This window comes from Megalops cyprinoides, chromosome 5 (genome assembly GCF_013368585.1).
Source record: "Megalops cyprinoides isolate fMegCyp1 chromosome 5, fMegCyp1.pri, whole genome shotgun sequence".
In the NCBI taxonomy this organism is placed as follows: domain Eukaryota; kingdom Metazoa; phylum Chordata; class Actinopteri; order Elopiformes; family Megalopidae; genus Megalops; species Megalops cyprinoides.
In genome coordinates this window covers 24,945,613-24,959,790 of record NC_050587.1, presented here as the reverse complement: position 1 = coordinate 24,959,790, position 14,178 = coordinate 24,945,613, and the positions used below count along the sequence as shown (strand labels likewise).

General features: G+C 43.3%; 2 protein-coding genes across 4 annotated transcripts in view; one reads left to right on the top strand and one right to left on the bottom strand.

The window, feature by feature from the left end:
• LOC118778272 (spectrin alpha chain, non-erythrocytic 1-like) overlaps nucleotides 1-5,557 on the top strand; it is a 44,410-nt gene extending 38,853 nt beyond the window's left edge. For 2 of the 3 annotated variants that reach the window (XM_036529734.1, XM_036529732.1), the window contains 6 exons: nucleotides 2,120-2,174; nucleotides 2,395-2,591; nucleotides 3,074-3,127; nucleotides 3,622-3,768; nucleotides 4,612-4,759; nucleotides 5,164-5,557. In XM_036529734.1, the coding sequence (XP_036385627.1) occupies nucleotides 2,120-2,174; nucleotides 2,395-2,591; nucleotides 3,074-3,127; nucleotides 3,622-3,768; nucleotides 4,612-4,759; nucleotides 5,164-5,289 (727 nt within the window). In that variant the 3' untranslated portion in view covers nucleotides 5,290-5,557. Of the gene's footprint in view, nucleotides 1-34; nucleotides 98-2,119; nucleotides 2,175-2,394; nucleotides 2,592-3,073; nucleotides 3,128-3,621; nucleotides 3,769-4,611; nucleotides 4,760-5,163 lie in introns of all 3 variants that reach the window. The other variant, XM_036529735.1, reaches the window with a different exon arrangement.
• A 139-nt stretch (nucleotides 5,558-5,696) lies between these two features.
• dync2i2 (dynein 2 intermediate chain 2) lies at nucleotides 5,697-12,083 on the bottom strand. The gene is made up of 9 exons (XM_036529753.1): nucleotides 11,612-12,083; nucleotides 10,668-10,928; nucleotides 10,415-10,524; nucleotides 10,120-10,277; nucleotides 9,815-9,924; nucleotides 9,402-9,566; nucleotides 8,059-8,303; nucleotides 6,899-7,056; nucleotides 5,697-6,439 (listed from the first exon to the last, which is right to left on the bottom strand). Exons 1-9 carry the CDS (start codon nucleotides 11,687-11,689, stop codon nucleotides 6,201-6,203), a joined length of 1,524 nt encoding a protein of 507 aa, XP_036385646.1. The 5' UTR covers nucleotides 11,690-12,083; the 3' UTR covers nucleotides 5,697-6,200.
• Nucleotides 12,084-14,178: the final 2,095 nt, after the last annotated feature.

Genomic DNA, 14,178 nt, shown 5'->3' with positions numbered 1-14,178 from the left:
CCTCCTTTCCTCTCCTCCTCCCTTCTCTGAATAGCATAGCCTATCGCCGGGTTATCCATGTCTATCAGTACGAAGTCGGTGACGACCTCTCTGGAAGGTTTTTGTCCTGCTTCCTGGTTTCCTTAGCCCCCCTCCCCCCCCAGCCCCAGCTCTGACCTCTCACACACATCCCATGGTTCCGTCTGCCCCCTCCCACCCTTAAGTCACATGCTCCAGGTTCCCTCCCCTCCCCATGCACTTGAGTCTAAATCCCCCTCCATTTTGGCTCCTTGCTCTCAGTTTCCTCTGTACTAACACTCACTGCACTGTGACTTCCTGAAACTGGGCCTACATTCCTGACCCAGCTGCTTTACTCCCTCAGAGCTGCCTATTTAAGTATCATACTAAGGAGTGTATGGTGGTTCTTTTTTCACCTGGAGACTTTTCTTATTTTGGGGTTGTGTGTATCAAATTCAGGAGTGGAAACTGTGATTCCTATAACCGTCTTTAGCATATACACTAGCAGTCAATAATAATTACTTGCCTGTCTGTACCATAGCTTGGCAATGGTAAATTGTATTATGACATCATATTTGATACCACATACAAAAAATGTAGTAATTTGAGAACTTGTAGAGACCCTTCAGATTTAGGGATAGTAGCATACCTCTCCTGGTTTACATTAAGACAAAGTGTGGGGTGGTTCCTGCAGCAGTGCTCCTTATGCAGTATTTACTGCACTCCAGTACTCCCTGCAGAGGAGACAGGGGTTGAAGTCATTTAATTGTGAGGGCTAGTTTATAACCTCAAAGCTCTCCTCCTCAAACCACACTTTTACACTGCCAGCACAATGGCAAGTGGCATTATCCTGTTATGCTGCTCCTCCAGAGTGGCCTTCCTACTCCAACCTCAGGAAAGGATTCAAACCTATTGTTCAGTTTGGGTCCCAGAGCACTGCTACAGTATAGCCATGCATTTTTGTGTGTGGTAATTCATTTTGGCTGTCAGCGTATATTATACTGTAGGTCATTCCTGCAAACATTTTCCCAAAACTATAAACAATACGTCTTCAGAATGTTCTGGACAACCCTGGTTTAATCTCTCATCTCCCGTTCAGACAAAACACAGCAATGACAAATGCTATTGAGTGGAAACTTAGACCCTTTGTTTTGGGGTTGGTGTGTAAAACAAAATGTGACACAGTCTCCAGCCCTGAACACAGTGACCCTAATTTGGCATGGTATGGGTTACCATGGTGATGAGCTGGCTTTTATCAGCATGTACTGATTGGGCACTGAGACAGGGAAGCCAAGTGCATTCTGGGAAACAATATATTCTGACACAACTCAGCCCAAAATCCTGCAGGTAAGTCTTGAGGTAGTGAAGCGGAAAATCCTATTCATGAAGGTTTCTTTCAGTTTTGTTTGTTGTGTATTTGAATTTGTGTGCATTTGTGTGTGTGTGTGTGTGTGTGTATTTGGAACTGTGCGTTTTCTTTTTAGTCAGCTGTGCAAACTAGATTCTTTCACCCCAGCAACAAATAAAAAAATTAGGCTGATCTCAGGTGGGTTGGTTTGGTACCTACCTCAGGAAAACTGCACTTGGCTTCCAACATGTGGTAACTTTGGGTTTTAATTTTATCCTCTTACTGCCATTTGAACTTTAACATTCTTTGACATCCTCTAACTCCCAATTCATGGTGAACACCCTATTTCAGCATCACCTGACACAATTAGACTAATTAAAGATAAAAAAAACTAAGAAATTCAGAAAATTGTCTGTAAAATTTCAGAATTTTTGAAAGCAGCTCTTGAAAGCCTGATACACTAGGCAGTCTTGGTGGACAGGAATAACTCCCTTTAAACAGGGAAGTATACTACAGTAGGTTTGTAATGTCTGCGTTTATTCATGTGTTCACAATAAAAAGGTCATTTAAATGTAAGGTAGAATTTAGAGTGCTGTCTGATCTAGTACTCTGTATCTATAGATATTTTTTTTAAAAAATTAAAACTTCCCTGACCATCCAGGTACAAGACTGAAATGGGTGTGGCCATCTGTGGGTGTGGTTGGTGCGTTGTCCCACTATTTCTATTCATTGTCCTTGGTGTGTGTGTGTTTCTGTGTGTGTGTTTACACACAGATCCTGTATGGTGGAAGAATCTGGAACTTTGGAATCTCAGCTGGAGGCTACTAAGGTGAGAAAAAGGGAGAGAGAGAGAGGGAGAGAGAGCATTGTGTGTATTTGTCTGTGTTATTGTTGAATATAGATATATTTGGGTAGGCCTCAGCCATTGCTTAATGGCTGGATGGGTGTGTATGTATATGTATATGTACATGTATATGTATATGCATGTTTTGTGGGTATATGTGTGTGTGTGTGTATGTGTGTGCCTGCATCTATGTGTATCTCCACAGCGTAAGCACCAGGAGATCCGGGCCATGCGCAGTCAGCTAAAGAAGATTGAGGATCTGGGGGCGGCCATGGAGGAGGCCCTGATCCTGGATAACAAGTACACAGAGCACAGCACGGTGGGGCTGGCACAGCAATGGGACCAGCTGGACCAACTGGGCATGAGGATGCAGCACAACCTGGAACAGCAAATTCAGGCCAGGTCAGATAGACAGACTGTGTGTATGTGTTACTGTAATACTGCCACACATGTACACACAAATAGGTACTGGTACGCTGTCAAGTAGAGATGCACTCAAACATGCACATTCACCCATAGTAAGTAAACACCCAAGTACACATACAGACAAACATAGACACATGCTCTCTCTCCAACATACTGATGCGATCACATGTACTGTACACACAGAAACACATGCATACATAGCCACACGAACACACAACACTGTTGTTTTTAGTTTGATTTGTGTTACGTGTAATTATATGTAATTATGTGAATCTCTCTCAGACACACACACACACACACACACACACACACACACACAGTCTCTTTTAAAATACCTACACTGTCACCCATACTACAAACAGTGTCAAAAAGATATATGTATACAGTCTCACATATGGGTATGGTTTAAATGGAATTACTGTGCAATTACATAAATCTCTGCTCCGCTTCTCCTATAGGAACACCACTGGTGTGACAGAGGAGGCCCTCAAAGAATTCAGCATGATGTTTAAGTGAGTGTCACTCTTTTGTGTATTTGTTACACATTGTAGTACTTTTGTGTTGTTTGAGCTGATGTCTCTGTAAAGATCAGTTCTTTTATTGTAATTTATTTGCATACACAGGGTGTCCTACATTCTCATGTTATCCATCTGTGCAGCTGAACAGATAATGAAATATTTCAGCTCATGTGCCTTGTTCATAAGAACAAATTCAGTGCCTCACCTTGGAAATTAACCTGCAGGCTTTTGGTTGCAAGTTCGGCACTTTTACCACTACACAACACAACTACATGAAGCCTGAATGCATGCAATTAGCCATTTATCCCGCAGGGTATTTTATTGAAACAGTTCAAGCAAATCTAACTCTATGGTACAAAGATATTTACCTGCCTCACCTGCATATTGAACTGGCACCCTTTTGGCTACAAACCTGTAGACAATAAGAACATGCTGTTCTCCAATTTCCTGAGCCTTCATTCATTCTCACTGGATGTTTTTCCTTGCAGGCATTTTGACAAGGAAAAGACTGGACGTCTGAACCATCAGGAGTTCAAGTCCTGTCTGCGTTCGCTGGGGTATGACCTGCCCATGGTGGAGGAGGGCGAGTCCGACCTGGAGTTCGAGTCCATTCTCGACACAGTGGATCCAAACAGGTCAGAACTCTCAGCAATCTGGAGGAGTGGTTCATCAAATAATTCCTGTTGTTCTAAAACATTATGTTAATTTTCTGCAATTTTAAAATGGATTGTGGTTTTAAAATATCTTTAAATAACCAAAAGTGAACAGGAGAGCTTTCTTTTAACAGAGGAGACTTCATTTATTTCTGTTTCATGGCTCAAGATCAGTAACACCAAGCAACGCTCAAACAAGGGAAACCGAACACCAGCTAAACAGCTTTAAACCTGCTTTGCAGCAGCCTGCAACATGTTTACACAGAGGTCCTCATCAGATAGAAACATTTAGAAAGCATTTTGCTTCTGTATAAAGAAAATGAAAAAAAAACTGCATAACTTTTGGATTCAGTCATTCTTTGTTTTGCTTTGAGGAACTGTAGCTACTGTTTTTTGAGATTGTTCTTCTGAAGGTCTTTGTGTAAGCAGATCTTCCCCTCTGATTCATCCTCTGCGGGTGTGGCCACATGCTTCCACAACAAAGTGTAGGGCCGAGGATGAACTCTGAATGGTCTTAATTTTCCTGCTTTCATAACATGAGATATTCAGCTGTTTAAGATATTTATAACCTCTTCGGTAGCTTCTAGACTACCTTACGACCTTTCAAAGCTTTTGGATTGCAACTGCAAGAAGGTCTTACTACCTCCAGCTCTTCTAGGTTTAGCAAAGGGCATGTGATTGTCCCTTTGTTTTTGCGACTTTTAACAGGATGGATGAAATGTACATGGCTGGGTGTTGGTGAAGCAATTGCTTATGTGATGTAGCTGCTGTGTTATCTAAGGCCTGTGTTTCTGTGTGTCTCTGTCTCCGGCGGTGTGTTTCCAGGGATGGCCAGGTGTCCCTGCAGGAGTACATGGCCTTCATGATCAGCCGAGAGACAGAGAACGTCAAGTCGAGCGAGGAGATTGAGAGCGCCTTCCGAGCCCTGAGCGCTGAGAACAAACCATACGTCACCAAGGAAGAGCTGTATCAGGTACAACTTGTTTTAATTATGACTATAATAACACAATGTCCCTGCTTTCACTCCATATATACCCTCACTACAGATCTACTTGAAACTACTTCTAACTTCATAAGCACTGTATTAACATTAACAGTGGCTGTGCTAACTGACATGACGGTCATGGTATTATACATGTTAAAAATGATATTACCATGGAATTCATATTTGAGATATCACGGTAAAATTGTATTTGACATGGACACAGATTTAGCCCACGCTGTTACAGTCCATGAGTTCATGAAAGCCTATGTAGTGCCTGTGAAGGCGTTTCGTAGTTTTTGTAGTCCTTATGGACGATCCTTTAGAAAGTGTTACCACTGTAAGACGAGGTACCAATTTTTTAAAACAACATTGTTTTATTTTATCCTCTGCAGAACCTGACAAAGGAGCAGGCAGACTACTGCATCTCTCACATGAAACCCTACCTGGACAGCAAGGGTCGCGAGATGCCATCAGCCTTCGACTTTGTCGAATTCACTCGCTCGCTCTTCGTCAACTGACCCGCCCCCCCTCTACCCGCCAGTGACCAATCGGGATGCGTTTTCCCCACAGCCTATTAGCATGATTCTGCGTTCTCCTCTTGCACTCGATAGCTCCAGCTGTCTGTCTGTCTGTGTGCTTCTATTACAATAGCCTCGTGAAATTGTCAGCATTCTATTGTGGTGTTTTAGGTGTTAATGTGCTTTGCTTGGTTTCAAACCCATACAAAGGATAACGATAACGCCACTTAGAAGATTGCAGTGTGCTTAATTAAACGCTACTGGTTCAAACTGGGAAGGTCGTTCTGTATGGTTATTTCTCTAAAACAACCAGACGCTATTCTTTTCATTTTATTTATTTATACATTTCAGAATTCTTTCAGCATACAAACTGAACCATCTTTTATACAATGAGCACATGTCGTGGATGTAGAGATGGATCATTGTTTCAATAACAATGACACATTCCAAGCTGACTTAGTGTTAAGCTAGTGCAACTGTACAGCAACTTATTGCATTCTAGTGACAGCAATCAGGTACCTCACACAGCTAACACATTAGCTGTGTAATGTGTAACATAGACATGTTATCCACTCATATAGCTAGATATTTACTGAATTCACGCCACCCCAGGGAATTAACACTCTGGTAACAAGTCCTGCATTCTACATTGCCACCATACAAAACATGATTATGTGATTATTTTTGCTCTAGGTTAATGCTTTTTAGTTAAACAGGAAGGTGGGGTAACCAAGTCAGTCACTGTTTACTGGCCATCTGTACAGATCAACCCTCATTTCAATCTGCAAGCTCACTGACCATTTGCTCCAGCTGCACTGCCTGCCCACCTTACTTGCCAGCTCATTGGCTGGCTGTGCAGCCTGCCCACTTTTCTGTGTCAGCTCATTGGCCAGTTGTTCAGGGTGCTCACCTCACTCTGCCAGCTCATTGGCCAGCTGCTCCAGCTGCGCAGCCTCTCTGGACCCCTGCTCTGTTAGTTCTGCGCTCAGATGCCAGATATTGATCGTGCCATCTGCATTTCCAGCGGCCAGGAGATGGGTTTGCCGTGGGTTGAACTCCAGGCAATAAACAGGCTGTCCCTTGATGTTCTGATCGATAACAGCAGCTGGCCGTAAGGACCTCTGTCCCAGGTCAAAAATCTGCACCAACCCTGAAGGAACAGAACAAGGACTGTGACATTCAGTTGAGGGAGGTTTCAGATGCAAAGTTTAAAAGTCCACCTACAGTCTATGTTCTCTGATAATTAGATAACAGATAAAAAGATGAATGCATCTTGCATGTTTCTCACTTAATTTCCAAAATGTTAAGTACAGGAAGTAGGGAAAAAATAGACACCTGTATAAATAGCTGCAGATGCTTACGTAAGCCTGCTGGGAACTAAACAGAACAGCAGATACTTGAAGCATAGGAGTAATCCATTTTCTGAGAATACTGGGGGGGGATTTCCACCCGAGATAATTTTAATTAATATCATAATTAATATCATAGGACCACAGGCAGTATGATCGGTGTGATCTAATTGAAATGTGCTTCATTTTGAATAATGTAAAGCCACAGATGTACAGCACAGGTGCATTAATGGGGAAATGGGGGGGATGTGTGCCTGTACCTTGCCCTGTGGCAGCAGCAAAGAGCAGCGGGCGCGTGGGCGACCAGCGCACCCCAAACACATAGGAGTCGGACACCCGCAGCGACAGCAGGGGCTCGGGCTGCAGCAGACTGTGGAGGTGGGCCAGGCCATCCGTGCCAACGCTCAGAAACAGGTTCCTATATACGGGGAATAGTGAGGGAGACAAACACAATATGCTGAACACGCATGCAATAACACCGCTATGGCAAACACACTTAACAACCCTTCTACAAGCAACACATGCTTAACAACACTGCTATACTGAGCACACACTCAGCGACATCGCTACGACGAATATGTGCTCAACAAACCACTACAGTGTACAGCAGAGCACTCCCATTTTCACCAGATCAACCCAGCCTACAGGGCTGTGATACCTAAGTGACAAACTGCACCTGAAATCACATTATTTATCAGCTCAGCATGGATCCTTAGCATTGCTTTCTTTATGGATAGAGCTGAATATATTCGCCGAAGCAAACAGGGATAAGAGCCTTGGTCATCGGCACAATCACGGTGCCCCAGCCATTGATTTGAACCTGTAAGCTTTTAGTTACAAGTCCAAATTCACACAAATATACAGCATATAAAGGAATACGCTGGCCACATGAGTCATCTCTCTTCAAGGACACTGGCGTTGGAAACATCAACTCACCTGACAAAACATAAAAATGTAGGCCGCTTGTGTCATCATGTTTAAATGTTTCAAAATGCTCATTTCACTGGCTGAAACAGTGGAGGCCCTGCCCTCTGCAGAGACCACTGTTCCATTACTTGACATCACTTCTGTTTATTTGTTTGGCAGATGACCTCACCCAGGAGTGACTGATATTTTTACATTATTATCCATTCATCTATTCATGACCAAAGCAACTCATGCAAAACAACTTGTGTAACAACACAAATTAACCTGAATGAATGCCAGAGTGGCTGAAGCTATCATGTGTTGCTCAGCCATTTCAACCAAGAAAAGTCATTTGTTTGGTCCAAATGAGTCTGCAGTTGACAACATTATAAGGTTTGTGAAGCCTCACTCTCCAATCGTTACACAATGACAGTGCTCCACATGAGCGCCAAATAAACAACCTTCCGGTTACAAGCCCTGCTCCTTAATCACTGAGTGGGTGTGTGGTTCTGACCTGTGGAATGGGGAGCAGTGCAGGGAATGGACGGGCCCGCAGCGTGGGGAAAAGCAGAACTGTGCTGGGGCGAGGAGGGTCACACTCTCTCCCTCTGAGGTTGTGGCAATCTCAGCTGCTGCCACAGTCTGAGTGGAGAAGGAGCACTTGAGCACCAGGCCTCCCTCAGACCCCACCAGGAACATGTCTGGGTCCCAGGGGGAGAGAGCCAGTGAGGTGATGCCCACACAGCCGCTGCCTCTGGCCTGAAAAGGACGACAGGTATCCATTCACAAAGTAGAAAAGTCACAGAGTGGTTAAAGCTCACACTCACAGAGCACGGAGAGCAACATCACTAAACCTATTAATAAAATTGATCAATAAAGCAAAGTATATTCACTACAGCACTTTTAAGGAATGGTGATAGATCACATTGCACAGACATAGTGTGAGTTAATGAGGACATGCCATTTAAAGGAACGGCGGTTCAAGTGATTGTATCTGGACACAGCATCATGCATTTCAGTTGTGCTTCTCTAGGTACAGAGACATCCTGATGGAACACCTTACAGTTACCTATGCTATGAATTAGAAGAAAAAAAATTAATCTGCCATTAACATGATGAAAGAACTCACAAAATAACTATATGATAAAGAGGAAAAGGGTAGAAACATTGGTCCTCTTGGTCTTGTGATAGCAATGACAAATGTTAAGAGCAAATTTATCAAGCCTAGTGACTCTATTTTTGTAGACCATACACTTAAGGTAAAAGAAAACTAATAGGAACCTCGCCTGTGATAAACAGATATGATTATCAGTATGATCAGTTATTAAAAGCTACACCAGCTACAGGTTACAGAGTAGAACATTCAAAGCCCACAAGTGTGATCTGTTCTATTATGGTGAGACCTCAATGGTCAGGCCATAACATTTTGCCTCACTTGCACATGATTAAGAGGTCATAGAAAAAAGAAACATTTTGATTATCTCCACAATGAGATTTTTGAGATTTTTTTTAAATCGCCCCCCCCCAATCCATTTTTATTTTTGAAGTATTAGTATTATTAGTAACTTCCATTTTCCTACTAAAAAATACTTAATGCTGTGGGCCTTTTAAAGCTCTTCCAAGCAAGCTCTCAATTGGAATATTTCAGGGAATGGAGTTTTAGATGAGATAACCATCACTGAAGTGGAATGGCTGGATAGGGTCTCTGCTCTTTCCCACATAGCTTTATTTATATGTCTAAGTGACAGACAGGGAAGGGAGGGCAGGTAGATAACCTGAGGGACAGAAGAGACAGGGAGACGAGGACAGGTAGATAACACCCACAGGCCTGAAGCAGTGCAGTTCAGAGGGGCCCACCTTGCTAAGCGTGCCGCTGTGGGGCACCTGCTGCTTGACCAGGGCGTACCCCGCGCTGAGCCCCAGCTTCCCGTCCACACCCACGTTCCACAACAGAACTCTGCCCTCGGTGCCGGCACTCAGAACTGCAAGCTCCCCTCTGCGACCCCATGGAACCCAGCACACCTGCAGACACACACACACACACACACACACACACATATAGAGGCACACATTATTATACCCCATGGAACCCAGCACACCTGCAGACACACACACACACACACACACACATACAGAGGCACACATTATTATACATATATAAATGCACACAATCCTATAAACACACACAAACAGAAATGTGTGTTAGCAGTTTACAGTGTAACCAAATGGAGGGGCATGAAGTGACAGACAGCCAGGACCAGGACCAGCACCTGATAGACAGGATCCCTGTGGGTATGTGCCAACATGCCTGTCTGAGCCAACACAGGGTCCTGGGTTCGACTGGTGTCCCAGACCATCACCTCCCCGCTGTACAATCCCCCTGCAGACATAGAAAGAGCGGGGAGGGGTGGGGTTACGGTTCCCATGCAGACACAGAAAGATGGGAGAGGGGCTTGGGGCTACAGTTCCACTGCAGACACGGAGAGGGAGGAGGAACAGCGGGTGCCTCTTGAAAGAGGCATGCTAGATGCACCGCTCAGAATCCCAGTTCATTATGGGGCCAAGAATGCAGTACCTGCTATAAGAGATGGGCGCAATGGGTGAAAGGCCAGACACATCACAGCTGCAGAGACGTCTATTGCCACATCTGGACGATTCTCATCCAGACCCCTGCGATCCAGGTTCCAGGTACACACAAAGGATTTCTCTGTGCTCCAGTCACCGTCATCAACCCTAGAGGAGGACACAGAAGGGGTTATGTTCTCTTCCTTTAGACGCAGAGCCTAAGGGACCTTTTCCAGGGGCTGGCTGAAACAGTATGGCACTGAGCTAACAGGGACAATGTTTGGTAGATAGTGAGGGACCCTCACCTGCCAAAAGCACAGGCGATTACGGAGCCTGTGCTGCTCCAGGTGAGGCTTGTCACCTGAAGGCCTCTCTCCTGAGCTTCGCTGTGCTGCAGGCGATGTACACATGACACCTGCACACAGTGACAGCCAGACCGACAGACAGACAGACAGACAAGACAGGTTAACTTCAATTGACATGCCCAAAGACGAAAACATTGGCTGGTAAGTCGAAAGTACCGGAAGATGATGGGTATCTATCTGTCCTTCATCTCACCGTTTGATTCCGCTCCTCCCAGTTCACCTCGAAGCCGTCGAACGCGTGGCTCTTTGCATTCTTTGTCAACTCCCTGATGACTGTATCTTCGACCCGATGCAAAAAATCCCTCAGTCCGGGCGAGTCTGGACGATGCTCATGGCTCGAGAAAAGGCTGTGCATGTGGTGGTCGTCTGGATCCGTCTGGGTGCCACTTTCCGAGCAACAGACGACCTGGGCTTCAGTCTCAACCTTCTCTATTGCCGTTGTTTGACAGCCTCTCTGAATTCAAACAAGAACGGAAAGCAAAGCATGTCATGATCTTACGTTCAAGACATATTTAGAGGTTCTCTACCTCCATTATTTATTTTATTAGCAAATTTATTTATCCAGGGTGACTTATCTGGACTACCTTGCAAATTACAAGAACTGGATATTTATCTATTGGTGCAATCAACTGGAATGTTTTAATTCACTAACTAGCTACAAGAATACCCGCCCATCAGCTACATACCTACACACGTTACTTATCTGATTAGCAGACATAGTTATCCAACGTGTCTTATGTGGACTATGTTACATATTACAAGAACTGGATATTTCTCTACTTACTGGAGCAATCAACTATCATGTTTAGCAAGCTAGCCTCAACAGCAGGCTACTGCCCCATCTGCTAGGAAACTAGCTAGTGTATCTAACTGTTAAAACAGAAGGCCTGATCATATGAGGTTAGCCACGTTGCTTCTCAATACGAGCAGTATTACTAGTTCAGAGCTAAAATATATCTGGCAGACTTAGCTGTAATGTTAGCTAGCTAGATAGCAATTTAACATTACTTCAAGCACTTGTACACGGTTAGATCTAAGTTAATTACTTAGAGTCACCTTAGCAATTATCCAAATGATTGTTTTGGCTACGAAACTGTTTAAGACAGCAATTCTAGTACAGTTAGCTAAATAACTTACCGAATCGTGTTCGAACTGACGTGACTTTCTCCACAACGAATCTGCGCCCACTGTTTCCAATGTTTCATCCGTGAACATGGCTATAATTCAACGGTTACTTTAGTTTTCAAGAAAAACGGCTAACGTTAGCTGGCTACAGAACAGTTTCATACATGACAATAAAAATGAACAGTCGAAGGCAGTTTAGCTAAGTAGCTAGATGGCTACTAACATGAAACCACCCTTTCATCATGACACGCATCATCTGGCCTCAAGCTAACGTTAAATTGTTGGCGAACTGATACGTTACTTGGAAAGCATAATTTCTTCATTCTAGAAATCGGTTTAGCTAGCTAAATAAAGTTAGCCTGATGTGTTTAGAATTCACAGAGATGGTTATATTAGACAAGACAAATACGCAGCTAATTAGGTAGCGTTTTTATATCTTGAGCTAGTTGACGCGCTAGCTAGTTTTCAGAAGACCACTTCCGGATGAAGCGTCGGTTTCCTTGGTGATACCAGGAGCTGTCGGTCCTGGGACGCGCACAAGCTTTTCATTGCCACAGGCGTTTCTCACAGCCCAGGCACCGTCAAACCACGAATCGCTTATTCGTTTATTTTCTAACTGCAACAGTACACGGATGTCCGAGGTGCCTCCCCTCAAAGTTCTAGACAGGTTTACAGATATTTTGATTCTTTATTGTGTATGTGGCGTTATTGTGTGTAAATCTATCTGAAATTGGTTATTTGTTTATGTTTTAGATACTTGCCTCTATGCCTGTATATTGTTTGTATACACTGGCTCGATAAAGGCGTTAAAATACGTTTATTAGAAACCAAACTATCAGGCTACTCGTTGCATTTTATAATAGACTCGTGGATCATTCTTTTGAAGCAATACACTTCGACGCGAGTATTATTTTCACATCATTTAAGAAAACTGACGATTCGACAGTTACAGCGATGCTTGGTATTCCATCCCTCGACTTGAACTGGCTGGTTTACCTCCTACCAACAGGCGGCGTCGTATTCAGTCCTGTGGTCACTGTCATGAGCCGCGAGTATGTGAGCGCAGTATTTCTGGTGCAGTGGCAGAATGGCACGTAACGATTGAAACGCCTCAGAACAATTTTCAATTTTAAATTGATTGAGCTTTCGTGCCGTAGTATGCGCCAGCCACGTGCACTAAAGATGGCTGTCAAGGGCATGGGGTCGACAAAATGACAGATTTGCCGTTAGGTAGCTAACTGGTAACTATTTGTTGCATTCTTTCAAGAAGAGTAAATTGTGTATTTGCCACTGTGGCTGCAACAGAAAGCTGTGATACGTGTTATGAAACGATGGTCGTTTTTGTTGAATATAGGAAGTGAGCTGCCTTTGAACGAGCACCTTACAACCTCGCCTACACTGCCAACCGGTAGTCACAGCGAAACGAAACGAGTACTGGAGGGGGTCCCAGAGCACCTGTTGCCATAGAAACTCCAAAATAAGTATAATTCCCTCACTGACCCAAATGCATGTATTCCTTGGTGCTAATTATTTCTACCTTTTGATTTCTGGCCAGTTGTGAGCAGTTATCAAACTGTCTTACAGTGATGTCAACCACAAGGTTATAAATTGGTATGTCCTGGCAAGATTTTCTGATGAAGTATCAACGAGGGAAAACAATTATCTTTCTATAAAACGTTCTGCTGCGATGTTCATAACAATATGAACGTCATAATTAGATGTCTACACAATAATGTAGGCCTAAAATATAGTCTGTATTTCAAAGGACCAGTGGCAAGGACAAGACTGAACTGTGAAGTTATGACTGAGCACATCTTGTTGCAATGTGTATTTGTTCCTTCCAGAAAAAAAAATACTCTCTCAATGTACCATTATAAATGAAAACATCAAAGTGTAATCTGATAGCAGCAGCTCTATTTTCAATTATGATCACATTGCATCACAGAAAAGCCCAAAAGCATAATAATACTTATCAAAATTAAGTTTTCATTACCTGGGGCAACATTAATCTAATGTTGCAGCTGTCTGTGCAAGAAGGGTTTCCAGATGCCTTTCTTGTCAGAAATGTGTAATGCTGGAGGCTTGTAGCTCATTTGTCCAGCCACTTGAATGAACAGAAATAAAAAAAAAAAAAATAGTACAACACTGTAGTTTTACATTTGCTGTGGCTAGATTTTTAATCATTTCACACTTCTAGTTTTGATTTTCACTCATTAAAGGTTAAAACAATTTTTTGCCATTGAAAAAGTAGGCCAGTAACAAGACACACCAAGTAATTTTACATTTGTCCCACGACCATTTCAAACTGCCCAAAGTTGCACCGATTTAACACGCAGCAGTATCAGGCCAACACTTGCTGTGCAATTCATTATGGTACCAGGAAATCACACCTTTGTGAAGAATGGTCTGTGCCATGAATAACACATCAACATATTGCTTTGTCCAAGCACTCTTCATTGCTCCATTTGCACTTAAATGTTTGACTGCTCTCTTGCCAAATTACTGCAAGTTGTCTTGAGAGCTTTACAAGATTTAAATACTAAAAAAAATTACTGAAACTTGAGTACACATTTAGTTTT